At 37.7% G+C, this 27815-nt stretch overlaps 1 protein-coding gene across 1 annotated transcript in view; it reads right to left on the bottom strand.

The window, feature by feature from the left end:
* UNC13C (unc-13 homolog C) overlaps positions 1-27815 on the bottom strand; it is a 4920764-nt gene that overhangs the window by 471685 nt on the left and 4421264 nt on the right. Inside the window, exon 24 of the mRNA XM_044078941.1 lies at positions 17567-17655. Coding sequence (XP_043934876.1) covers positions 17567-17655 — 89 coding nt within the window. The remainder of the gene's footprint in view (positions 1-17566; positions 17656-27815) is intronic.

The raw sequence follows: 27815 nt of genomic DNA, 5'->3' as shown, positions 1-27815 counted from the left end.
TATTTAACTGCCAAATGTAATCAAAGAGTGCACAGAGGTTAACTATTTAAGCAGCTTCACTACTGGACAGAAGACCTCTCAAGAACCACAGAAGGGAGAACAGACGAGAGGGATCTCACTAAGAATATCAAAGGTATCAACTAAATCATTATGCATCTTAAACTGATGTGGCAGGTCAAGAATTGGAAGCAAATTATTTATCAGCATCCATCCAGCCACCCATCCTCAACCCCTTTTCCCATTTTGCACAGGGGGTCACTTCAGCAGCAACAATCATCTCGAGCCAAGGTTTACACCACTATCCATCTATATATTTACACAGATAAATAAATAAATTAATAAATAGTAAAAAAAGTATAGTGTCAGTTAAAAAATTAATATCAGTTGCAGGGTTTCCTTAACAGTTTGGAAACAGGACAGGTGCTCCCTACAAGACATAGCAGAATACATCCTCAGAATAACATAATTAACATAAGAGCAATGATTGGGCTTCATTAATACAATAATGTAAATATTTAAATTACTGTTTGTTCCTACTATTCTGCACCACCCCAGCATCTTGCTTGCTACTCCTTGGAAATGCAGACCACACCATGTGTGAACTATTATGACAGAGAATATTTTTTCAGTCATTATTCTTTTGGAAATAGTGGAAACAGAGCCCCACCTACACATACCTCAAAAGTCAAATCTGATAGAGTTGCTATGCCATTTCAGAGATCTTAGCAAATAAGGTATTTTGTGAGGAGAAATAGAGATAAATTACTGCCATAAGCATCTCCCAATGGCAGAGTGATAGATACTTCTGCCTGTTCTTAACTCATTACTTCCTAGAAGAAAATAGTCAGGAAGTCAGAGTTTATGTGCATCATAGAAGACTGCAGTCAGTTTTATAGTCAACCTATGAACAGGCTAAAACGAAAGGACTGTGGCTAACAAAGTTTGCGGATGACTGCAAACTAGGAGCAATCATTGAAACCACTAGCAATGTCAACATCCTGAAAAAAAATGCATTATCATCCCTTTTGGCAAGAGTGATGTTCCTGCAAACTACCACATCAATAACAATACCCAAAGCACTCAGTCAGTAGTGAGAGATCTTGCCACAGAGGTTGACAGCAACCTTAACTTCGATCACCATCTCTCCACAGTGGTAAGAAGGGCATTTTATATTGCTCATCTCATAAGTAAGGACATTGCCTCAAGAAAAAAAAAGGTTATAACCCCGCTGTACTCTTCCCTCATCAGGCCAATAATAGAGTACAATGCTCCCTTTGGTATGTTCTTTTCCAAACACCTGCAGCAATTGGAGAGACCACAAAGGTTCCTTATAAACAAAATTTAGGGTCTTCAAGATCTGTCTTATGTGGATAGATGGAAATCATTGTCACTTTACTTTGTGTCACACAGACTGCTCAGAGGAGACTTGTGCCTTGCATGTAGAGCAATCTCTGATACAGCTTTAATGGAAATGCTACACATTCACAAGTCATACGGCACACAGGTCACTCGCTTTAAGGACCTTAACCTGGAATGTGACATCAACAGAACTTGCTGGAGAGATATATTTGTCTGACAGAGGTTGCTCCACCTTTGGAATAAGCTTCCTATTCATATTAAACAAAGTTCATCATTCTCCCCATTTAAGTGCAAATTAGACAATTGCATGGGTAACCAGAAATTCACCTCGGGGGGATTCCACCTGTGTCCCTCTTGGACAGGGACAATCGGTGAAGATTTTAGCGCCAGCTTGAACGTGACACCCTTGGAAATATGGTTTGAACTTGGCTAGGTTTGTAAGGGCCCTGGGGCTGTTGGCTTAATAACTTCCTATGATCCTATGATCCTACTATCCTATGATCCTATTAGAGCCTTCCCTATACTCCTGAGATGAGTATACTTGACAGTGATTTGAAAGTCTAATTTCTGAAGACCTGGTATGAATACATAACTAAAACTCTACATGTACGGTGGCTCCTACAAGCTGACATGGTTTACTAAGCATGCACAGTGAAACATGGGATGTTAACAAAACGTTACGAAAAAATACTCCATATTTCCATATTTACATTTATAATACAGCTGAGTTTTGTAATAAATGTTTATGAATCCCATGGATCATTTTCAGTGGTTGTCTTCTTGCCCCTGCACTCTGTGTTTTGTATTCCCAAATGGGGGATTGTGCCACCCCTATAAAATGAGTTAATATTCTAAAGTCATAATACCTCAGGGACAGTGGGAATACTTGATTCTTCAGTGAAATCAAGTATTCTGTTTACTCTGAGATAGCACAACCGCATTCCAGGTATGTTTGCTAAACAAGGCTATGGAAGCACAACTTCCTGCAGAGTAATTGATTTATATTGAAGTTAATTCTTTTTGTTAATGTTTTATCAGAATAAATATGTGCTACTACTGTGATTGTAAAGCTTTTTCTTTACAGAAAAACAATAAGGTTTTATTAACATACTTACAATTTAACAGCACAAATCCTAGTCAGTGTTGTTAATAATAAAATATGTTCCTGTCAGTCTGCAGCTAAGATGCGGTGAATAATGTAAAACAAACGTATCATTTTTACTTATTTTCAGGGACACTTCAAATATAAAACGTCTACTGTTTAAAATAAGCTGATTTTACCCATCCAGAATTTTGAACTATGTAGTGCATAAATTATATTTTGACTAAATAATTATGCTATTTCATATTAAGAAAAGCAGAGTTACACTCTTTCAAACCAAGAGAAGTACTTCAGTTTAAAGAAAAGAAGTATACTGCACTTGGTATGAATTCACTTTGTCTGACTGATTTTTCTGACATGGTATTTCAAAAGATCACAAGACTGGTACTCTTGCATGCATGGTGATGGTCTAACAGGCACAGGTACTAATACAAGTGAACAATGTTGCACTCACAAGTACAAGTGCACAATTGTGCTCTCACAAGCACTGGTGCTTGTGAGTGTATGATGGCACTTTAACAAGCACAGCTACTAATGTAAGTGTCCAATGTTGCTCTCACAAGTACAAGTACTTGCATGAGTGCACAATGGTGTTGTCAGTACTGGCACTGGTACTCATGCGAGTGCACAATGGTGCTCTAACAAGCACAGGAACTAATGTAAGTGCACAATATTGTTCTAACAAGTACTGGCACTCATGTGAGAGCATGATATTGCTCTATAAAGCACATCTACTCATGATTGCACAATGTTGCTCTCACAGGCACAGCTTAAGTAACAAAGCCTTGGCAGTTTAGGATTTGAACACATGAATCTTGTTTTTTTCTAGTAAGTTTCTAGTCATACCACTATATTATTTAGATAGTAAGCACAGTGTAATGTAGGTAGTGCTGTACTGTCTCTGTATATACTTTATTTGCTCTTTTCACGGATTCATGGGTTTTCACTGAGTGCTACAATTTCTTCTAACTTAAGAAGAAGATATCAATTGATACGGTTGCTCTTCCTCTTACCCTTGTTATCCTTTCGTGGCTAAAAATATCATATGGATTAAATTAATTGCCAGATTGTTACACACTTTTAAATAAAAATGATGATTTACCAAAACTCTGGTAATAACATTGACACACTGGCATACCTCTCAGCTGTCCAGATTTTTTGCAGAATGTCCCGATTTTTGCCTCATATTTTTGATCTGTTCCTCATAAAATGTATGGTTTTCTGGCATATCACCAAGGACTAATGTCACTAAATAATGACATATATTTGTGTTTCAGACTTTGTAACTTTCAGAAAATGCATGTCAATTCAAATAACGTTATTCTTTCAAATAAGTTTATTAGATCAATATTTAAAGTATGTTCCCCTTTTTGGGGCCTTTGTCCCCCCCCCATTATTTTAGGCTTCATCCTGATTTCTTGTGCTAAGAGGTTTAGAGGTATGCATATTGGTCTATAAAGTCTTGAATCCTGCATAAGCCTTTTGCAAACAGTTTTAGTACTGTGCCAGTGAAGCACCATTTGTTTTTTAACTTAATGTTCAGAATGACATGCTTATATCTAATTATATTTGCCACCAAATTGCAAAGCCTCACATATCAGAAATGACAAAAATGAAGAACAAAAATGAATGTTTAATTTTTTTTTTTTTTTTTTTTTTTCAGGGGCAAGCCTCTGCAACCCACAAACTTAAATATATCAACATTGATTGGCATGCTCCTCAGTGTGTTTTTCTTTGAGTATTTTCACCCCACAACCTGTAAAGAAGTCCTCACACCCTGAATGGTGGAGTAAAAAAGTTTGCAAGTACAACATTCTGGCAAAAGATATGACAATACTGTAGAAGCTGATAATAAGATCTTCAATATTGTTATTAGAAAGGTGCCCAAAACAAAACTGTAGATTAAGAAAAAAAAAAGGATTTCAGTTTTCAGTAGCAAGTTACATATAGGAGACAGCAAGACATCAAGAATAAGAAGATGCATGACTAAAACAAATTTAAGTTTTTTTCAGAAATGGAAATCTCAGACAATAATGGAGGGGGCTGCTTTGTAACTTATAGAACCCACTGGGCCCTGTAAAACCTGGAAAGTTGCTATTTATGTCATATTTTTGGATGTTAAAGAAAGACAACCATTTTTTTTCATAACTACAGGACATCAGACTACTGGAGTCCATAACATATAGTTCTTTTCAAAAAAAATATTTAACTTCAGGAACTGTAAATGGATCTTCTCAAATCTTTGTATAAATCGGCAACATTTTCAGCTGTTTGGAATTAGTGTCAGTGAGTACAAAATCCAGTTTTACAATAAATGTTCTTCCTGTGTTTCAAAATCTGTCACTTTATCCTTTATGGAAGTCTTAATGTCTTGCAGTTATTATCATGAAAAATCAGTCAAGCGCGAGATCAGAGGTATTAGTGTGCTGACAGAAGTGGTGTTTCACTGTATTCGGTACTTACATATTATCACAACCAGATATACAAAGACCCGTAATTTGTAATCTTTGCAAGAAACCATGTCTCTTAACCTATCAAGAGGTGTATAAACTGTTTAAGTATTATAGTGCCAGAAACTTTTGCACACAGGAAGAGGAATAACAGCAAAATTCCTCTTCCCTGGTAGCGCCCCCTGCAGACATACACACCTGACTGCTGCTTGTCTGTAGTCATTAATGTAACAACTCGTGCAAAGTCACCACATTCCCAGCAAGACAAGGAGTCAGGACCATGGCTTGTTGACATAAACCGACCCCCTTCTTTGGAAATCTCCTTTTGCAGGTATCTGATCAGTTGTTACACACCCTGGTTACAGTCCAGATTCTCAGAAGGCACGTTAATTCACTTGTAACTTGGAAGTACTGATTTAAAATTGCTGTTCTGTTTGTGGAGGTTTACAGACATCAGTCCCTGCCTTTTTCTCTGCAATGCTATTTACTTGCTATGTATGACACAGGACTTGCTAAAAGCTGTACTGCCTTTAAAAAAACAGTTAAACCCATTTATTTTAAAGTGTTAGTATGCATACAATCCTGTGCACTGGAACAGTCACAATCCCTAAGCAGGAACGTACCCTTTGTAAAGCAGTCTGTCGCTGCGGAGAAAGGCAGCACTCCCCAAACAAGCATCGAGCCGTTACTTACTCTTCCTTACAGGCACCTTTGCTTTTGGTGACTACTGGCCATGAAAGGTCAGTGTGTATTTCGTGAGTCACTAGCCCTTAGCTAACAGGATAATGAGGAATGCATGAATCGGAAAACAGTGCACCTCTGCGGAGTTGTGTAAGAAATGAGGCACGTCACCCAGAAGTACAAACTGTCACCTTTTTTCCTGCCTCATTCCCGCTGTGACAAAGTAGTACTTACTTCTTTACACATCCCAGTTTAGATTAAGCAACCTGTTTCTGCAGAAACATGACGGATTAGTGCACTTACGAAATCTGGTTGCGATAATACATAAGTACCCTGTATTCTTTGTGGTGTTCTTAAGACAATACACAGCTAGACCCTGACACAGATGTATCTTTAAATGTCATGTGTGAGATAGCATAACAATGTGATATTTTATTTTATTTTATTTTTATTTTTAAGGACAATAATTTTCAGAGAGACTAAAAAAGGTCTATCCAGGAGTGTTGCAGGAACATAGCCAGGTGTCTGCTAAGTGAGCCCTTAGGAGCTTTGCTTTCCAATAGGTTACACCTGTTTTATTGTTCTTAATTATTGTGCATTTATTTATTAAAATGGAATACAGGAAATAAAATAATGTGTACTTCCAGAGATAATATCTAGTAATTGCATAGATGTTTTTTTTTTTTTGAAGACTAGAGAAATCAGTTCTTGATACAATCTTACTATTAATAACAACATAGTAAGAATTACTAATGCTTGACAACAAGCCATTTTATGAAGGAAATGCTGGAGATAGTGAAGCATTTAGCTTCTACTGAATATTTAACAGTCCACGTTTTATGTAAAACTGATGCATATTTAAACACTTGGGATAACTTTAATGCTACACAGGAGTGTAATTATATTAGTTTAGTGCAGAAAGAAAAGAAGTGGTAGGAGTAGGAACCAAGCTGTTCAATGTTATTGACAAGAAGCTATTACGTTGAGTGTTACAATCTTTAATTAGTATGTTCTAGGATGTTCGGCTTTATTATCAAAATATAATTTAAATGCATGACTTTTAAACAGAACAAGCCGTAAATGCAATTCTAAGCATATATGATCAACAGAGGAGCATGTAGAAAGAGCTCCACTGATATAAAACCAAACAGTTAACAATGGAAGAAACTATAAAATTGTATATAAATTATCATTCGACACTAATAAAACCCACTGGGTGATGCGTGTAGTTTACTGGCATGAGCATTTATACTTACTTATCTTGAAGCTCAAATGCATCATGTCACATCAAGTGTGTTGTTTGTATAGCATTTTCATCTTGACGATTGACATTTTCTTTACTTGAGCACGTGCCTTGGGAACATTTTAAAATAACACTCCCAGGATGATCAGAATTATATATATGTTCCAAGCAGACATGAGCCATTTATTTATAAAAAATATATAAATATGTCACATGCCAACAATTTATTTGCATTTTGTTTTAATTCTTTAATGGAGCCAAGATGGCTCATTATTCTTGCCTATGACTTACTTAACTTGTCCACTGTTTTACATTCATTGCATTATTGGTCAGATAGCAACAGAAAGTTTTATGTGCGGCTCTATTTAAACATACTGTACCGCCTTAGCTGGCCTTTGTGAATATGCAAACTGCAGTGGAGAACCAAGAAACATTATGTTAATATTTAGCAGAATTTTATTGGACAAACTGTAAAGCCAACAGCATGTCAGCTATAAAAAGTCCATTTATAAAGCCTTGCAGGATGGCCTGACTGGATGAAGAGAAGAAAAATAACAAATCCGAAGTGGAGATCCCATGAAGATGCAGGACAATTCTACAGCCTTCTACTTTAATTTGGGACACTGAAAGGCACTGAGACAGAGCATGGTGTGTAGTAATAAATCAGAAAAGAATGGTACACAATGCACAAAGACAGCGGTAGAAAACAAAGTTATGAAGTAATAAGTAGCAATGTGTTTTCTGGAGAAGACCTGAAATTTTAGATAGCGAAGCTGTGCAGGGAGGAGGAGTCTGATGAGTTGTAGCCTAGCAAATTATGCCTTCATGAATATTAATGAGAAAAGTATATGGGGTATGTTCCTAATACGTTAAGCACTGAGGGAATGTGGTAAAATAAAACTGGTTTTGTTCCAATTAATAGTAGCAAAAACTTGCTAAACAAAAATACTGTTTGATATTGGTGCCTACTGGTAAATGGTCTGCTAATGCAGGCAGGGGAATTGAACTTGACACGGGTATGATAAAATGAGTGACTTATTCAAGCTTCTGTAAAGTTTGTTTGTTTGTGTCTTTCGGCTTTTCCCGGTTAGGGGTCGCCACAGCGGAACTCCGGTCCGCTAATGACTGGCAGTAGATTTTTTACGTGCTGAGTTTGCCAGCCCTGACGCACACACAACCTTCAATGAAGGTACGACCATTCACGCATGTCTCTACACAGAAGATGCTCTAGCTGAGAATCGAACAGCACAACGTCTTGCTGTGAGGCGACAACGCTACCGCAGCACCACCACTGCAGTTTTCAAGCTTCTGTAAAGTACTGCTGGGAAATGTTGTGCCTGAAAGCTAGTTATTTTTGACTTTTTGCAATATAAAAAGTCTGATAATCTATAAAACTGGTAACTTCACAAAGCTTAAACATGCATTTACTGCTGGGACTCAACAAGGCACACACTAGAGGTGTTAATTGCTTGTAAAATAGATTCAGTCTTGTATTGTTTATTGAAACACTAGAAGGTACGGTCAAATGTAAGGCAAGTATCATGTTCTACAGGTTTGAGTTTACCTTCTTCCAAAACAAAAAAAAGTTTGTGTTAGTCAGGGAGCTATGTATGGGAAAAATGTGTGTTTCAAACCTTATGAAACATTCTGTGAAATAAAATGTGCCTGGTGATAATCTGTGAAGTAAAGCTGTACCTCTAGAAAACAAGTGTGCTGTCATGGCAAACAAACTATGACCAAATGAGTCAGCTTGTAGACAATGCTATATGACTACAGAGAATGGCATGTTTTCAACAACATAAAGTGCTGATGTAAGGCCATGGATTACTGATAAGGCAACACAACCCCTTATGCAAAAGTATAGTTGTAAAGTTTAAGCAAATCATTTTAAAGCAGAGTAATAAAGCTTTGTAAAAATTGGTCAGAAAATGTTGTGGGAACAAGTAAACTCCCAGATATGTTTGGAGTCTATGAGAAAGACTGAAAGGTTGGAAAAGGGCATTGCATCTGTGAAGCCTAACAATGTGAAATTACAAAGGCTGCCAGATGTGCTTTTTTTGAATGACAGATGGTGTTTCTGTAATCAGAAATGAAGTAACAGAAACAAATCAAAATGGATATCCTGAAATTGCTGACCTAGGTGAAGTTGTAAATATGCAGGTGGTTGCTCTGAGGATGGGATTGTTCATATAAATGATACGTAATCCAGATGACGCACTGAAAAAGTATGATGCAAATTACAAGCATGTCAATTTACTTATACAGGGTGCTGTCTAAACAAACCAACACATTTAAACAAGGCTGATCGAAAACGTGGAACAAATTATTGATGTTGAAACTTTAGATTCTGAGCTACATTTAGTTACGGAAATATAGCTCTTTGATGCAGAGCCTGTAGAACAGGAATTGAATAAAAAATTATCATAAAGGACTTCAAAAGCAAATTTTTATGACAAATAGCTATATGAGCTCTTAAGGAGAGAGTATTACTGCAGACTTAGTTTAAAGCACAGCGAATGCTGATGTAGCAGAATCAAAAGAGAATTCTCTAACGAGTATGTCAATCTCAAGCGTGATGGTCCTGTTTATGTGGTAATTAGTAGGATAGACTTGTTTCTCCGAGGCAACTGCACTACATTTTTTAACATTAAGCTTATGGCCATGGTTGCTATCTGTTTGTTCTGGCAAGCCATTATGGAAGATATGACTGTCCGTTTAGGATTCAGAAATAGCATTCTGTTTGTAGTCACTGGGAAACATGGTTAAAACAGATCTTTAACATCACCTGTCATATGGGACAAGTAGATGCGGAAGAGAAAGGACATAGCTCTGAGAAGATCTACTAGTCTTGTGCCTTTTAGATGAAAAGAGTCAACCAACTCTTACTATGTGCAATGGTCATTATAAGGACAATTTGGGTGGCAGCCCAGGGCTTGTAGCTCCAGGGGGCCCATTGCTCACCACAGAATATGCTGCTCATGAAAAATGACATCTACATAAAATTAAGAAAGTTATTTTCTTTTAAGTAGTGCATATGTGAATTGCCACACTGCTATAAACATAAGTCATAACTTCCTACTCAACATGGCAGTAGAGGGAAGCTGCACCCATAACTGACGTCAGATGCTGTATAAACAAGAAAAACAGAATGAAAGCACTGCGGATGTGTTTAGTGCTTGTTTGTTTGTGTGTTTTTTTCTTTCCATTTTGTTTTTTAATGTAAATGGCTTAACAGAATCACTGAAGATGTTATTGGGTTTCAACATAATAAAATGGTCAATTGGACGCATTGATAAATAATGCAATTTTTGTAATGGGGAGATACTGTGATTAATACTGCTGATTCAGTGCATAAGTATTGCTAAATGCAACGCAACGTTCTGAATACTGCTGATTCAGTGCATAAGTATTGCTAAATGCAGTGTGACGTGGAACTTATTTTTGTGTACTGTTTGAAATTTAAATTTAATGCAAATATCAGATCTACCTGCATGACTGTATGAAGTAAGTCAAGAAAGTTGCTATAAGGTAATTCATTTGATATGCTAATTAGCTCAGTATATGATGGCAGTCTTGCTAGCAAGAGGTGCCCATGTAATTTCTAGACATTGTATGGGTGGCTAATGGAAGCAAAACCTATTTTGTTGGAACATACCTGTTCAGAGGTTTGATTTAACCCCACACATAATGTATCTATTTCTGAAGATATGTCCCTATTTCCAGGCTTAATTTAACCCTTCACATAATTTTCACAATCTAATAACCCTTCACATAATTTTCACAATCTCCCTCATCACATGTTATTTTTGAATCTGTCTGTTACATAGAAAACCGGACTACATGACCAACATATTAGTGGCACAAATAATCGAAGGAAAAAAGACACACATCTTACATCTTCCTTTATCATAAATAAAAATATGCCCTTGAGTAGTGAACTAGTGCAATACAGTAACATAAAGTCTACAGATTGTATATGGTCTCTTTGATAGTGTGCCTATATTTTTCCTTCGTTTTTCTCTCTCTCTCTCTCTCTGTCTCTGTTTTTTAAATATATTTCTGGGTAGTATCCCACAATCCTTCTGTAAGTGACAAAAGTTATGTGCTATTTGACTTTCAAATTTTATGCCAGTGAGATGTCCAGATTTTTGGCTGATTGCACCTATTTTCATCAAGGAGTTATACATGCAAGAAAAACTTGAGAACCTCTACCATACCCTGAAGCACTGTTAATTCATACGTTCATAGGTTCATAGGTGTCTACTACGCTAATGACCACAAGGGCCTTTTTAAGCCTAGTCATTCATCCCAAATCTCTAACAAGTTCTGGTACCCTTGATAAGTGTAAGCAGGGGCCTGGGAGGTGAAACATTTACAGGCTTCCTATGTCCATTAGAGACCTAGGTGCCAAATCAGGAATGGTTTTCCTGCTCCCCATCCATTTATCCAAGTTACACTTGAATTGGGTTAGGGAGGGACTCTGCATCACATGGACAGAGAGCCTGTACCAGTGAAGGGGTAGTCTCTGGCATACATACCTGTCTCTCCAGCAGGTGTGATTTATATCACAGGCAAGGTTTAAGTCTTTAAAACAGGTAATTCTGGAGCTACTTGTTTTGCAGATAAGCAGGAGGTCCATCAGAGTGGGATCTGACAATGCCCTGTATGCCAGGCATAGATCTCCCTCAATAGCCTCTAGGAGACATGATACAAGGAGAGGGCCTTGAGGTGGTCTGCATAGGACATATTACTTATACCCTGTGTTCTTTTAGTGATTAACCTCTGTGGACATTCCAGTAAAAATTCTTGGAGAAGTCTGAAAAGGTGCACTGTACTACATTCCTACATAAGAATAGACCCCATTAAAGTGTATAATAAATATGAGTGTTAAAAGGAAGGGAAAAAAAGAATCTCGGTAATGAGTCAAATGTTTCAGAGTTACTGTATGCCAAGAAAGCAATTTCATTTTTAGTATGTTTGTTCTTCTGCAGGGTACAAGGTCACACAGAGTCTAGTGATGATTACGTTAAAAAACTAAAGATAACAAACTAAAGATTTGAGACAAAAACAAATTTTATGAGTTGGAAGATTTATTTGTGTATAACAGAATCATGCATATTATCAAAAATTATCAAAGGAAAAAGTTACTTAGATGATCAGATGTAACACTAGTTAAAGCAATGATGTACAGAACCAGTGTTACTACAGCACAGTTAATAAGAGCTCACTGAAGAGATGTATATGCATGCACTGCTTTTTCATACTGAGAGCTGTATTTTCTGTTTGTGAATGCTCTATCTGTGCTTTTCTGTGCATTTTTTGTGATGTTTCTATGTTCTAGTCAGGTAGCATAGTCTGGATAGAGGCCTGCTGTTATCAAGGCCTGGTTGTTTTGTTTGTTGAGTTTCCTGTGTTTCTAGCAGCCATCTTCTGCTGATACCGTCTTGTCTTCTCTGTTAGTGGGAGTAATAGGGTTGCCTGACCTTCTCTAGCATGAGCGATTGGTTGAAAGAGCAGGGTCTACCAGGACTGGGAAGTAATTAAGCTTCTAGATTCTTCCATCTTTTCTGGTATTTAAACCCTGTGTCTGCAGGAGGCTGTGCTTGTTTTTACCAGGCTGTGGAGTGGTGATTCATCACTGGGACAAAGGAGAAATTCCCTAAGACTCCAAGAGCAGGATAAGTTATTTCTTACATCTATTTAATTGAATTGCACTTTTTAATGCTTATAATTGTACTATACAGCTAATATACTGTATTTTGCACTGTTATAAAGCTTTTTTTACCATTTCATTACATTTGTATACTTTTTTACTGTTTTAACTGTATTTTTCATTGCTAGATAGTGTTTCATTACTGTAATTGCATTTTTACTAAATTACCTAATTGTAAACTGCTTTTTCATACTGAGAGTTGTATTTTATGTTTGTAAGTAGCTAGTAGGTATAGTATACTTGGTGGCTTTGCAGTTGCCCTACTGTAAATTTGATTTGGGACACTCGTCCCAGTCTAGTATCATTAGGTCATTCTACGTAATACAGAGAGAACATTTGAGAAGACTGACACTTAGTTTCTTAACCTTGAATTATATTCTGTTCCTCCTTTCTCCCTTTCCACTTTATATAAAAAAACACTATGCTAGAATCTATCATTCCTAGAATCTCCATGTGTTCTGACTGAGTGTGCTTCTCAAACAATCTGGAAATAAATAGCTGATAAGTATATTTTTGGCAATTTTGTAACTGTTCTGAGTTCTTCCCTGTCTTAATTTTGCTTGACTGAATTATTTATATATTTGCTGGCATTGTTTTCTTTTACTCTGAGTGCCTGCACTTTGATTTTTTCCTAATTTACTGCTTTCTGCACATGTTTTTAGTAATTTTTAAATTTAATTGCATTTATTTAAACTTTTTTATTTGTTTTAATATTGCTATACACTCAAGTGTGCTAACTTGCACTGCATTTGAATTGTTTTACTGCTGTTTTAGCTGCTTTTCTGTATAAAAAATAGTTCTAAGCTTATTTCCCACATTTCCTGTAACTAGTCTAGTCCAGATACAGATTTGCTGTATCCAGGACTGTTTGTAAGCTTCTGAGCCCCCCAAGCCTTTCTGTGCTGGAGGAAAGCTGTCTAGCTTATCAGTGGGAGAGGTAAGCACTAGGTAGCCCATCTACCACAAGAGTAGTGGTTTCTGGACCAGAAAATGTAGTTTATTGGCCGTTTGGGCAGTTTTTCCATCCCCTTCAACTTTCAGGTTTAAAAGCCCACATTTGCGCTTGTTTTCCCACCTTTCATGTAACTAGTCTATTTCTGATACAGCTTTGCTGTATCCAGGACTGTTTGTAAGCTTCTGATCCCCCCCAAGCCTTTCTGTGTTGGATGGAAGCCTTCTAGCTTATCAGTGGGAGAGGTAAGCACTGGGTAGCCCATCTACTACAAGAGGAGTGATTTCTGGACCAGAAAGTGTAGTTTATTAAACATTTGGGTAGTTTTTCCATCCCTTTCAACTTTCTGGTTTAAAAGCACATGTTTGCATGGGTTTGCACTTGTTTACGCTCCGCTCAGCGGTGCAGAGCTGAGCTAAACTATTACTGGTGCCAGAAAGTCTGCTCTTCAGTTTTTCCTTTAGATCTTGCTAGTTCTTTCTCTCTTGCACTTCAAATTTCCTAATTGCATTGCATTTCAACAGGTTTTTGTTTCAATTATTATAGCACACCTAAGAGCCATAAGCACTAAGCTTTCTTCACGGAAATAGCTCCAGCATTTAGTAGTTATGACTACCCTGCCTGGCATGATTAAGGGCAGTTCCCTGTGCTTTCTCCTATTAACCTGGTGCACTTGGGCATTCTGAGGCAGTGTAGCAACTACCTCATGTACAGAGACAACCCTCTCCTCTTACCTCCAAACACTCAGACTTGTGAGAGATGTACTTATATCACCAAATTGGAAGCTATGCACTCTCCAGCCAAGACCAGACTAGCTGGTCAAGAGAAGGTCAATACCTGCACCACACCACATGGAACACATAGCCCTCCAGATCACCCACTATCACAGATCTTACATAAAAACATAAACCACACACCCACCTTCGCGGAGGCACTCAATAAAAATTTACCCAAACAGTAGAGACCTCCAAGACAGAAACGCACTCGACCACTACAAGAAAGCAAAAACCACAGGACGCATACTTCACCTCCACAGTGTGCCTCTCGACCTAAGCCCCTAAGGCTAAACACCTTGCCAAATACAATAATCACAGGTGACTCATTAGTGAGGCACACAGATGTCCCACTCACTAGGTTGAATAAGGAGAATGTAACAGTCAGCTGTCTATCAGGTCCCAGAATCTGACACATAACAAACGCACTCAGGTCACTCCACAACAAGTACAAGCATGACTGTCATTGTCCATGTGGGTGTGAATGACCTGAGATGCACCTCCCTGGACTACATGAAAAGAGACATGGTGGAGCTCTCGGATTATGTGGCCCAGGCAGGTATGACACTAGCCCTGCGCAGTGTCCTACCATCACCCTGAATGATACTGCAGTACAAACAAAAAATGATTGACTTCAACAATTGGCTAAGTTTCTGGTGTCATTCTAAAGGGATCCAGTATCTGTCCGCTTTGGATGACATGATTGACAGACCAAGATGCTTTGCCAGAGATGGCCTGCATCTGTCACCCCTGGGTTTCCGGATAATGGCTAAGGCTCTTGCCACCCCTATAGTGCCTTATTAGGTGGAGTTCCAAAGACCAAATTACCACCATAACAGCTATAAATAAATGCAATCTGAGGGTCATGCTGCTTAACGCTAGAAGTCTAACTCTCAAGATGCACTCGCTTGAAACACTCCTCAATATGGAGAGCATCGACATTTGTGCTGTAATGGAGACCTAGTTTAAAGTGCCAGAAAGCACCCCTGCACTACCAGGCTATAACTCATTCCAGACCTTTTGGCCCTGAAAGATGGACCAAATCTCCAACGGCAGTGGTATCTCCATATTCATAAAGGATATGCACAGCTCCAGACTAGTAGCTCAGCATAATGCATCTGATATACTTCAGGTACAACTAACATTGGGTAAGACTGTGATCCAGGTCATAGCCTGCTACAGGTCCCCAACCATGCCCCTAGACTCTCACTCCATGTTCCTAAGCACCCTGGAATCTATCAAGGTCCAACCCAACAATCTCATGCTAGGAGACTTCAACTACCCCTCCATCAGTTGGGAAAACTTCTGAAGCATCAATGCACTGGCCCAACGCTTCCTGGAATTCATCAGTTCCAATACTTTGAACCAGCTCATTCTTACCACTACTAGAGGAAGCAACATCCTTGACCTGGTTATTACTAACATGGGCAACCATTGTTCTATACCAATAGTCAATTCCTCCCTGGTTTGATCCAACCACAAAGTAATCACCATGGGAATCCACATCTCACCCACACCCCCTGCAAAGATATTCACCATAAAAAATGTCTCCAAAGCTGACTTTGGACTACTAAAAGCAGAGGTGGCTAACTTCACAGCACCCCATACCAATGGAAAATGGATGTATGACTGCCAAATCATACACCAGTGCACTGTACAAACACATACATAAATGCATGGAACTAGCCATACTCAACCTCCATCTCCTCCAAAAAAAGAAAGCCAGTCTGGTGGTCCCCTGCCATTAATAATCTCTTCAACAGAAGGAAGAAACTGTTGCAGAAAAAGGTGAAGTTCCAAGACTTGAAAAATTCCCTTATTAGCCTCAACAAAAAGTTGAGATTCCTCATCAAAGCCCTCAAAGCCAGCTATGAAGGCAGAACTGTGGCAGACACTAAAACAACTGAGCCAACAGATATTGCCAACATACTGGCCGACAAATTTCGGTGCCAACTTTATCCCCCCCCCCCCCACAAAGTACCAATCTCAGTACCAGATGAAAGCCAGGCACCCTGCTTTACTGCAGCACAGGTTAAAGCTGCATTGTCTAAGACCAAGAATACAGCCTCCATGGGACCCAACAATATCTCTGGCTGTGTTCTACATGAATAACAACGTGAACTGGCACTACATCTGTGTGCTCTGTTCACTCACAGCCTCACCTCAGGCTTTGTCCCTACCGAATGGCGCACTACTACAGTCATCCCTCTCCATAAAGGAGGAGCGACTAGTGACCCTGGAAATTATTGCCTCATTAGCCTGATGAGTCTGATATGTAAGGCTATGGAGCGCATCATCATAGCCCTAATTAACAAGGATATAGGGAGTCTCCAAACTCTAGATCTAACGCAATGTGGTTTTTATGAAAGGTAGATCATGCCTGCTCAACCAGGTTGACTTCTTTGAGTCAGTCACCAGAGCGGTGGATGAAGGTACGGCAGTTCATACAGCCTACCTCGATCTGGCCAAGGCTTTTGATATCATTCCTCACTCAGGAATTATTGGTAAACTCACCAAACTAGGCATCAACCCCTATATCATTAGGTGGGTTGCAAAGTGGCTCACAGATAGAACACACAGTGTGAAAGTAGCGGACTCCAAGTCAGACTGCCAACCAATCACGAGTGGAGTCCCACAGGGATCAGTCCTGGGTCCTCTCCTGTTTGGCATCTACTTTTCAGAAGTCCAGGCCAACACGGAGGGACTCTGGCTGACCAGATTCACAGATGACTACAAACTGGTAGCCATTACTAACTCCCCAAGTGATGCAGACATCCTGCAGAAAGGCCTCACTGAGACCAATGACTGGTGTCTAAACCGTGGCCTTAAGCTTAATGCCAAAATATGCATCATCACCCCCTTTGGGAAAAACTAAGTTCCCGCTAATTACCATATTGATGGGAGCCCACTGAACAGTGAAGGTGTTATAAGAGATCTGGGGACACAGGTTGACAGCAATCTCTCCTTCAACCACCACACTGGATTCAGTAGAAAAAAAACAAATACAGATGGTATTCTTACATTTTCCTTAAAGGAATTAATAAAATATCTTGACAACTCTTAAACATTACAGTCTAGACAGTTATTCCTAACCCATACAGTTGTAAACCAAACTTGCAATGATCTCATGGTCATAAATGTAACTTTTGAGTAGAAATGGCATATATAACCTTTATTTCATAGTAGACGTAATCATTGTGGAGTACTGCAAAATAAAAAAAAACATCAGGAAATAATCATAGAAGAATGCAAGTAAAAGATAATTTGTAAACTTCTGGCATTACCAAGCTTACCTTGCACCAAAGATGGCACTGAGTTCGTCCAGTACCGTGTTCAGTTTTGCCTGGACATCTTTCAACATAGCACTGGCCTCAGTATCCAGCTGCAAAACAGGCAAAGTCACAGTTTAGGCCATCTGGTTGTTGTATAAGAAACATTATCTGTGTAGTAACATGTACAATGTTGCATACATGCAGCACACATTTGAAAAGGACAAATTATATAAGCAAGTAAAAGTATTTCAAAGGTATCATTTTTACAACTAGTGATCGTAATGTAATTTCCTTGGACAAAAGTGTAATCATACAAATTAAATTTCTGAGTAAATAGCAGCAGCAAGAAAGCAACTCGCTCTGAAGAAAAATACATTGATATAACTGAAAATGAGTCAAAGCAACTGAATACAGGAAACAATGATGCACACTTTACAGTGAAAATTACACTTTAAACTGCTTTAATGTGACATTCACATCAAATACATTCATTTGTCCTACTCAAAACCAAATTTCCAAAACACTCAGACCACATAAGTGATATAGTAATAATGATGCTTCAATCTGACTTTGAATAATCTGGTTTCTGTCATTGTGACTAAAAGGCACACCATTGTGGAAAAGATAGTAAGGCACAGAAAACACTAATTTAAGATTACTGTAGCTCTGAAAGAAATTTTTTGTGTGTGTTTGTAAAAGCTAAATCTCTCTCTCTCTCTCTTTTGAAACAAACCCTTTATTTGCAATTCAGTTCCAAAAAGAAAACAGCAATACACTGCATGCTGATCATATTCATTTTCACCTAAACTTTCTGGTGTTTGTTCCGTTTTTTTCTCAAAAAAATATAAATATTAAACCTGTTAGTTAAACTATACAGAGGACACAACCCAAAACCGGACAGAAAACAGCATTTTGTGTATAAACACAAATGTTTTATAAGTCAGCATCTTATATAGAATATTCTCACTGTCTCTCAAAAACTTATATTGAGAACCTCTACATTTTCTCTTATCAAACTTTAGTACAGCTTCCTTACTTTCTGTTTATAGTTGTGCAAATTTCTTTGTCAGCTACCATTGAGAGCATCAGTGTGGAAATACATGCTGCTTACTAAATCCACGGGCATACAAGGAGCCCTGAATATGTCTCAGATAGCCTAAATTCAATTAGAAGCTTTTGGTAAGGGGAAAGACCAACTGGAAAATGCCAACTCAATTTCCTCAGGGTGATGGTGGTTCACTTTTAATTTTTGCACTCTCTGGTGAAGACCATTGGGTGTTTCCATGGTTAGGGGTAAAATGCAAAACATTAGACTGGAGCTTTGTGGAGTTGATATCCTGTGCAGTTAGTGATGAGTGCAACATCATTATGAGCTTTGTCCCAGTTAGTTTTCCATATGATGACTTCTCCTAGGAGATGTTAAAAATCCATCTCTCCCTGGGGAGGTAGATCCCCATCTGTCAAGAAAGATATTGCAAGATCTTTTCATCCCTAACTGAAAGGTATGGATTAGTCAGTTGGGAATAAGGTGTGATTATTAATGATGAAAGCAGGGGTCCAAAAAATCTTCCTCAAATGACAGCAGTTGTTTATGTCATATGTAGTAAAAGATTTGTTTGTGTAATTACTGCATTTTATAAATGCCACTGACATCTGAACCCAATTTTGATGACAATGGGAGTGAACGAGACTGATAGTTTGAATGATTTAATTTCTTCATAAATCTTATTCTTCTTATATCCGCCCACTCCCTTTTACAAAATCTTCCTGGCATTTATTCATCTCAGTTCCCAACTTGAATGTCACCTCCCCAATTGCGCTCTCTTTTTCTGTTTCTATAACCTAATATAACATTAATATTAACTTGCGCCACAAAACAACTTCAATCCCCTTTTATGTGCACTCTTTCTCTTAAATAGTTTTTGACAATCTCCTTACCTTACTTTGTGCATTTTTCTGCAACCCTTTCACTATCTCTCATGCTCAATACTCAAACATATATTTCTATCTTACTTGCATAAATAATGTCATTCATCAATCAGTGATTCTTATCCTAATGTAAAGATCCTTGGTAGCTACATAAAATCTGTTACAGGTAACAACTTTTCAAATTCACATGTACTGTATGAATCTATCCTTTGTCTGTCTGTATACAATCCATTCTGTTGATCCTGCACTTTAATACTCTTGACTATAAATATTATTTACTTTGTATAATTCTACTGAAAACAATATTGCTCTTAAAAAATGAAACAATTAATTACAAATGTTAAGTAATGGAGTTTTTTCCCAGGCCTCCGCTGAAAATATTTTATATCCAGTCTGACTTTCCTGGTCAACAAAGACAATAAATAGATAGATATACAGATAGATAGATAGACAGACAGATAAACAGATAGATAGATAGACAGAGAGACAGAGACAGAGAGATAGATAGATATAGATAGATATACAGATAGATAGATAGACAGACAGATAAACAGATAGATAGATAGATAGATAGATAGATAGATAGATAGATAGATAGATAGATAGATAGATAGATAGATAGATAGATAGAGAATGTTATTGTCATTCCTGGATGGTCAAGAAGTGAGGAAACTTATTTTATCTGGTTTTAATATATTTCTATGGCCCTTTAAGGCAAACAGCTGTAGCCTAATGCTTTTTTATCTCTCTGATCCCAGATTGTTACTACAACATCCATCTTAATGAGGTACACCACTATCAGTGACATCCTGTCACAGTAAGAGTATCAGAGTGTAACAATGTAGCCAAGGTTGGGCCACTATCCTATTTCTATATTCTTTGGAATGGAACTGTATAGTGGAATGTTATAATTCATGCAGTGGTAATCTGAATAATGCATATATTGTCAGTGAGTTAGTAGATATACCTTGTGCTTTGATGCTCAGGAAGACAAGAACACTGTGGGTTTTGACCTCTTCTGTGACCAAGTAGTGTACTTGTAGTAACATTCCAGTACTGATGCTGCAATGCAACATGGGAGGGGAGTACTTGTGGTGATTCACTTCTCTGATGATGTCCTTTTGATAGGACACTAAACGGAAATCTTGTCTGCCTGAGCTGGAAGTAGGTTAGGTGGATGTTAAAAATTCTGCAACATGTTCTGAAAAGAGACCCACTAGTCTCACTGAAGAAACCCCGACACTACACAGAGGTAACTTACAAAGATAAAAACAATATGGCAGCCAACAAATGCCCCTGGAAATGACAAACAAATCTTAAATAAACCCTTGGAAATATAAGAAACACATTTTATCTTCTTACAAACATCTGACACACTTCACCTGGCAATGTATAACACAAAAATTACCATCAAAGCTAAAATAACACACTGAGAACTGAGGAAATTAAATGTATTAAGAGAAAGTCAGAGTTGCAAATAAACATATTTCAATTTCTCCCTCATCTAATGTGAAAACTTTACAGAAACAAGTAATTTACTTACATAACAGTAGCTCCAGAGAGCAAGGTTCCAATCAGCTTAGAGAATAGCCTTACTGTACATCAGTAGCCTGATTGGAGAACGAGCATTCTCCAGCAGGGCATTAACGTACAAGTAACGCCAACTGAAAAATGAGTCTGCCGATTAATGGCAGCATATCAACCCTCTGTGGAGCTCTGACTGAAAAAACAGAATGGCCTCCATTACTTTATGCCCGCTAAGGAGTGCTTCTGCTGTTTAGTGACTGTAAAATGTAAAAAAGTAAAGTAAAATAAAAATGTGTGTGTGTGTGTGTGTGTGTGTGTGTGTGTGTGTGTGTGTGTGTGTGTGTGTGTGTGTGTGTGTGTGTGTGTGTGTGTGTGTGTGTGAACGAGTGAGTAAGATGACTACTGGCAACAGCAGCAGTAAAGGGGTTTGTGTACCTCTGCACCTTTCAGCTGAAGAAATCTGGATAAAGCTAATAAAAAGTAGGAACAAAGGCTCTAAAAATCTAAACAGATTTTAATTATTGCTCTTATAAAACTACAAAGTTGTTTAAGTGAAGGATTAGTGTAGGCCTAAATTTCCTGAAGGAAATAAAAGTCTGAAACTCAAATGTATGTCATTACTTAGTAATTTCAGTCTTCAATGACTGGCAACAAAACGATTTAGGACAAGGGACCAAAAAATAAAGTAAATACCTCATTATTTTTCAAATGTTATGATTTGGATGTGAAATGCTTCCTCCAACACCATTAACATACTACAGCAATTTTAAAACATATTGTGGAGGAACTATTTTAAATGAAAAATATACTAAAAAAATAGTAATAAAAAGTATAACACAACAATTTTACAGAGAGATTATAGAGTAATATGCAGCAAAACAAGCAAATATAAGAAAAGTTTCTTTTCCACTTGCCATCAAGTTCATAAATGGTTAACTCAGCTTATCAGATTGGGGTATTCTTTTTCCCCAAGCCTCGGAAGATTCTGCAGTATTGTTTACATGTTGTTAATACTTAAGAAAAACACAAAAGACCAAGGCACAACGAGAAACCAATAAATGAACAAATAAACATTAACGCCTTAAATACAACTGCGTTTTCGTCCTACTACGACTTCTTCTGAAGAAGTCATTGTAGTAGGACAAAAACGGAGTTGTATTTAAGGCGTTAATGTTTATTTGTTTGACGTGACCTTTGTGGATTATTTAATAAACTATCAACTTCATCCAGGTTGTCTCCAGCAGTCGGTGGCACTTTATTCATTTATATGTTGTTAATACTTGTTTCTTTCAGAGTTTATTTTAATATTTCTTGCATTGAGTTGCACTTTGCACCTTCTATGTACTGAACATGTACAGTGGATATAAAAAGTTTACAGACCCCTGTTAAAATGCCAGGTTTTGTGATATAAAAAATGAGACCACAATAAATAATTTCAAAACTTTTCCCACCTTTAATGTGACCTATAACCTGTACAGTTCAATTGAAAAGCAAACAAATCTGTTAGGGGAAAAAATATGAAAAATAAAAAAATGTACAATAAGCTGGTTGCATAAGTGTGCACACCCTTAAACTAATACTTTGCTGAAGCACCTTTTGATTTAATTACAACATTCAGTCTTCTTGGGTAGGAGTCTAACAGCATGGCACATCTTGACTTGGCAATATTTGCCAGAAGCACTCCAAATCTGTCAGATGCGAAGGCATCTCTTGTACACCCTCTTCAGGTCACAGTTTTCTTCTGGTGAAGCTCTTCATCTTCAGCTTTCTAGCAGCCGCCTGAAGGTTTTTGGCCAAAAGTGACTGGTATTTGACTAAAGCCCCAGTTCCAGTTGAAGAAAAGAAACCCCAAAGCATGATACTGCCATCACCATGCTTCACCATGTTTTGTGCCAAACATACCTTTTGGAATTGTGGCCAAAAAGTTCAAACTTGGTATCAACAGACCATAACACATTTTCCCACATGCTTTTGGGTGACGATGTATTGTTTTTCAAATTTTAGCTAGGCCTGGATGTTTTTCTGTGTATGAAGAGGCTTCATTCTTGCAACCCTACTCCATAGTCCAGACATACGGAGAATGCTGATACATTTCAACAATGAGATCCCTTTGATGCTTTTTAAGCTCTCTGCAGACCATGGCTTTTGCTGTAGCAGGCAACTGAGTAAATGTCAGGAAAATCCTACGAGGACAGCTGAACTTTATTTGGGGTTAATTAGAGTCTCTTTAATTGATGGCAGGTGTGTAACCAAGAAGACTGAATGCTGTAATTAAATCAAAATGTGCTTCAACAAAGTATTAGTTTAAGGGTGTACACCCTTATGAAACCATTTGTTAGTTTTTCAATTGAATTGTACAGGTTATAGGCCACATTAAAGGTGGGAAAATTTTGAAATGATTTATTGTGGTCTCATTTTTTATATCACAAAAACCAGGCATTTTAACAGGGGTGTGTAAACTTTTTATATCCACTGTATATGTATATTTACTTTTTTGTCTTGTTCTTAATAGTTGTATGTATGTCACTTATGTAATTTATACTTGGTGGGTCACTGAAACCAGAGTCGAACTCCTTGCATGTGTGCATATATGGCCAATAAATGTGATTCTGATTCTTAATTCTGATAGCCCATTCTAGTCCCAGTTATTACATCTTGGGCATTAATTACACATTAACATACACCCTGTTGGACATTACTGCTTGCTTATTCAGCTTCTAGGACTTATACCTCAGGTTCAAGTAGCTAGGCACTGAAAACATTCTGAGGATCTTCCCAATCTCCCATTGATTCAGTCATGTTTTCTCCTGCTTTCTCTTTATTTTTCTCTATAGATTGCTGACTATATTTGGAGCTTATCTGTTTGAAGGTTTTCTTCCTGAGCCTCTGCTGGAAATGAGATCCTACCCATTCGTACTTTCCCATAATTAATTAAATGTTAACTAAATGTTAAAAATTCATAGCATAGAAACACATTGGTGGGCTTGTATCTATCTTGGGCAGTTTGTTGAAGAGAATGGACTCCAAATTTCTATATCTGCAATCATGACAAGTACATAATTTTCAAATCGAGGCTAATAATTCAGTACGTCCTCCATATCCTCTAGGAGTAAGTCTCCAGTGTCAACGCTTAGATGGCTAAGATAGGATCCCCTGTGTCTGGTGACACTGAGTACACAGAGAAGCAAAAGTCAGTGCAGCACAAACACCATCTATTGATTTATTTGTAAGTAAAGCTTTTGTGATGGGTGTACACCTAACAGAAACAGCTTTTGGATGAGTTTTTTGCCATAACTTTCATAGCAAAACCTAATGCATTTAAGTCACCCTGCAAGTTTTTTTTATTGATTTTCCATTCTGAAAGACTTTTCTCTATGCAAGTAAAATCTAACTTGCCTTTAAACTTTTGCAGCAATGCAAAATATACCCCTTTTCATTGGAGTGATTTGGAAAAAAAGACTGGTAGATTTGTAGTCTAACTTAGGTTTAGCTCTGTAATCATATTGGGAGCAAAAGGAAGATGAGTACAGAATGTTACTTCTTCCTGTGAAAAAATCAGATATGGGGAAAAATACAGCTTAGAAATTCATATCTAGCTATTCACACCTCCACCCACCACCAAGTTTTCCATAGGTTTTAGCAAATTCAACTGAACTGGTAGATTCAAAAAAAAAAAAAATAAAGTTAACTTTTCCAGCATAAATGTTAGGTTACAAATAGGTAATGAACTCTTTAAGGAAGGTCTAATAAGAAAGATGCCTCTAAGAATAGTTTTGTACACCTTAAAGACTGTATAGAAATTTGATATGGTGAAGACATAAAGTTTGATGGAGGAAAAGCTTTGTCAAGAGCCAGAATACTTTGATACATAATCTAGAAGAGCAGGAACATGTGCTCAAATGGAATTGAAGTTCCTAGTGGTAGCCCATAAAGCAATCCTCATTCTCATCTCTTCCATTTATATATTTTCCTCGGGTCTATATTATCTAATCGAAGAGGCATTACAGTGAATGCCTCTTCATTGATTGGCCTAATCAGCGATTTTTTTTCCTAGGGAAAAAAATTGCTTGGCCATTAGCATGAATTTATCCCTTTCCCCACTGCAGTATGATCTTGGAGTTGGTATATTTAGTTAGGGGGAGTGTGGGCATCAAAGCCCCCCACTTTGAGGTGCTGTTAGTGATGTTTCGTTTCTGGCGATTTTCTTGCTGATTATTCACTCTTTAGGGGTCAATTAAGAGGCATTTTCTGTAATGCCTCTTCAATTAGATAATATAGACCATTTTTCCCTCATGTTGGGTCTGAGAGCAGAGATGAGAATTTGGACAAATTTTAACTGTGTTCACTGGCCACCATTGGAAATGGAGGAACTTAATGTTTAGCTTGATGGAATGCTGATCTTAAGAAGATTCATGGATGGGTAACTGAAAATGGTTATGAAGGGTCTTCGATACAGAGGCTTCTCCAAAAGATCTGTCTGCATGAGGGAAAGCAGACTTACAGAAACCAAAATGTAGTTATAAGAATAAGTCAGACTATATAAAACATTGATCTATGGAGAGAGTTGTAGGATCTGATGAAGCTAACCGTTATTTGTGAATAAATCAATTTGTTTAAGATCTATGGGACATCATTATTTGGATTGAACAAGAATCTGGACTGACCAAGAATTTTGTTTTTACTCGTTTTTCGCACTTGTGCTTCTTTTATTCTATTAGTTATAAGAATGGCTTTGAACTTGTTGACCTTTTGGATGAACTTGGCAACTGCAAATTTCAGAGTAGTAACCCTTTTTTCCATCTTACTTTTAAAATATGTAACATCTGGGACTAGGCTACCAATCACTGGTGAGAATAGTAACTGCTTATCAGGAATCATCTTGGGATTACTGCTTCTGTTTTGCTACTGGTGAGAGAAGGAACAGACGGACATTATTTCTTTTCTTTCCTACAGATTACCAAACCACTGTAGATCCTGCAAATTGTTTCTTAGGACCCAGCTTGGGATTAATGCTACTGCTTAGAAGGACCAGAGGCTGAGAACCTCTTCAGGACTTTTGTACATTTTGGCTTTCTATTGCAGCCAATTGTTTTAGGTTACAACCAGGGTAACTACTAAGAAAAAACAACCACAATATTAAAAATGGGTTAATCCTTTTCTCTGGAAGAAGCTTTAGACTAGAGATGCTCCTTTCTTCTGGTGAGAGAGGAGCACTTTAAATCATTTTACAGTACTATTGTTTTGTCACCGCGTTTAAACTGTTGAATTCTGCATTCCTGCCTGTTTTAAGTGTATGCTGCTTGAGTTACTGTATAAATTGATTATTTCCTGCACTTTCAGCTTGGATTACTGATTAAGTTGATTACAGGTGTGTACTGCATAAGTCTTTCCACACATCTAACCGCATTTACATCCATACTGTACAAAGCAGACATAAATGCAGTTGGATGTTGTGTAGAAGGGCGTTAAGCGAAGCACAATGTAAAGAATCTGGGCTTTGCTTAATGTCTGTGCCATTTAAAATTTGATGGGATAAAACCTATCCTGGATATTAATCAGTGCATAGCTTTATTTACTGCACTTTCAGGCTCTTTCAGTTACTTAAAGTTAGAAGGGTTAGGTTTGAACTCTAGTGGCACTGGAGAGTAGTCTGGTCTTATTTTGTGCTGAAATTCACTGAGGAAACCTTAGTCTGCACTTATTGTGATTGGCCAGAGGGATGTTTTGCTTAGTTACAGGTTTTCTGAACCTATATAAAGGTGTCATATTTGCATGAGGCTTAGCATCGCACAGAGGTGGTTAGCAGTGCCTTATATTGGCATAGACACTTAGAATTGAAATGTTTCTTAAAACTACATCCGAAATTTCTTAAGTATTTTGTTTGCTCAAAAAGCTAGGTATAAACCCTTCTTGTACCATGATTGATCCTGTAATAAGGATATGTAACCATGGATATGCAATTTCCTTCTATCTCTGCAGCTAATTTGGTGGATATGGGCATACTAAGGGAATGTAACAACCTCCTCATGTTTACTGACAAGCATCTAATTCTTAACCAAATTGATCTGGTATGTGAGAGACATAGTTACGTAATGTCACTAGATGCAAGGCTCTCACACATAAGCACTTATAATATCAAACATGCTGTCAGAAACACATATACAATCTTACTGACACCACAATACATACAACCACATTTCACAGTGTCTTAACTTGTAATCCCATAAAACAAACCACTACACAACCCAGTATTTTGGTTATAGATCATGCACATGCTCAGCTAGTGGAAACATAAGTACCAGTATGACTTAGTTATAGCCATGTGTGTGTAAATGACCTGATATGTACCTCCCTGGACTATATGAAGAGAGACTTGCTGGAGTGCCTGACTAAGTGTCCTAGGCTGGAAATTAACCTAGCTTTGAGCAGCATTCTACCTTCTCAGTTGATGATGCCACAATAACAGAAGATAATTGACTTTAATAATTGGCTTAGCTTTTGTTGTCACCTAAAGGTTGTGTAATATTTGTCAGCTATGGAGGGTATGGTTGATAGACCATGCTGCTTTGCTAGTGATGGTCTGCACCTGTACCCTGTAGGCTTCCAAATATTGGCTCATACCTTGCACTCCCCCATAGAAACTTCTTTAGGCATTGCCAACCTGATAAACCTTCTGAGATAGCAAATCCAACTAAAGAAAATCTAAAGGTGTTGCTGCTCAATGCCAGGAGTCTAAACAAGTGTCTGTACTTCCCGAAAGCTCTCCTCCCCCTGGATAAAGTGAATGTCTGTGTAGTGTAGTGACTGAGACATG

Source organism: Protopterus annectens, chromosome 7.part1 (assembly GCF_019279795.1).
Source record: "Protopterus annectens isolate FY-2018-M chromosome 7.part1, PAN1.0, whole genome shotgun sequence".
NCBI lineage: Eukaryota > Metazoa > Chordata > Ceratodontiformes > Protopteridae > Protopterus > Protopterus annectens.
The sequence above is the reverse complement of the archived record's forward strand: the minus strand, read 5'-3'. Positions and strand labels throughout refer to the sequence as shown.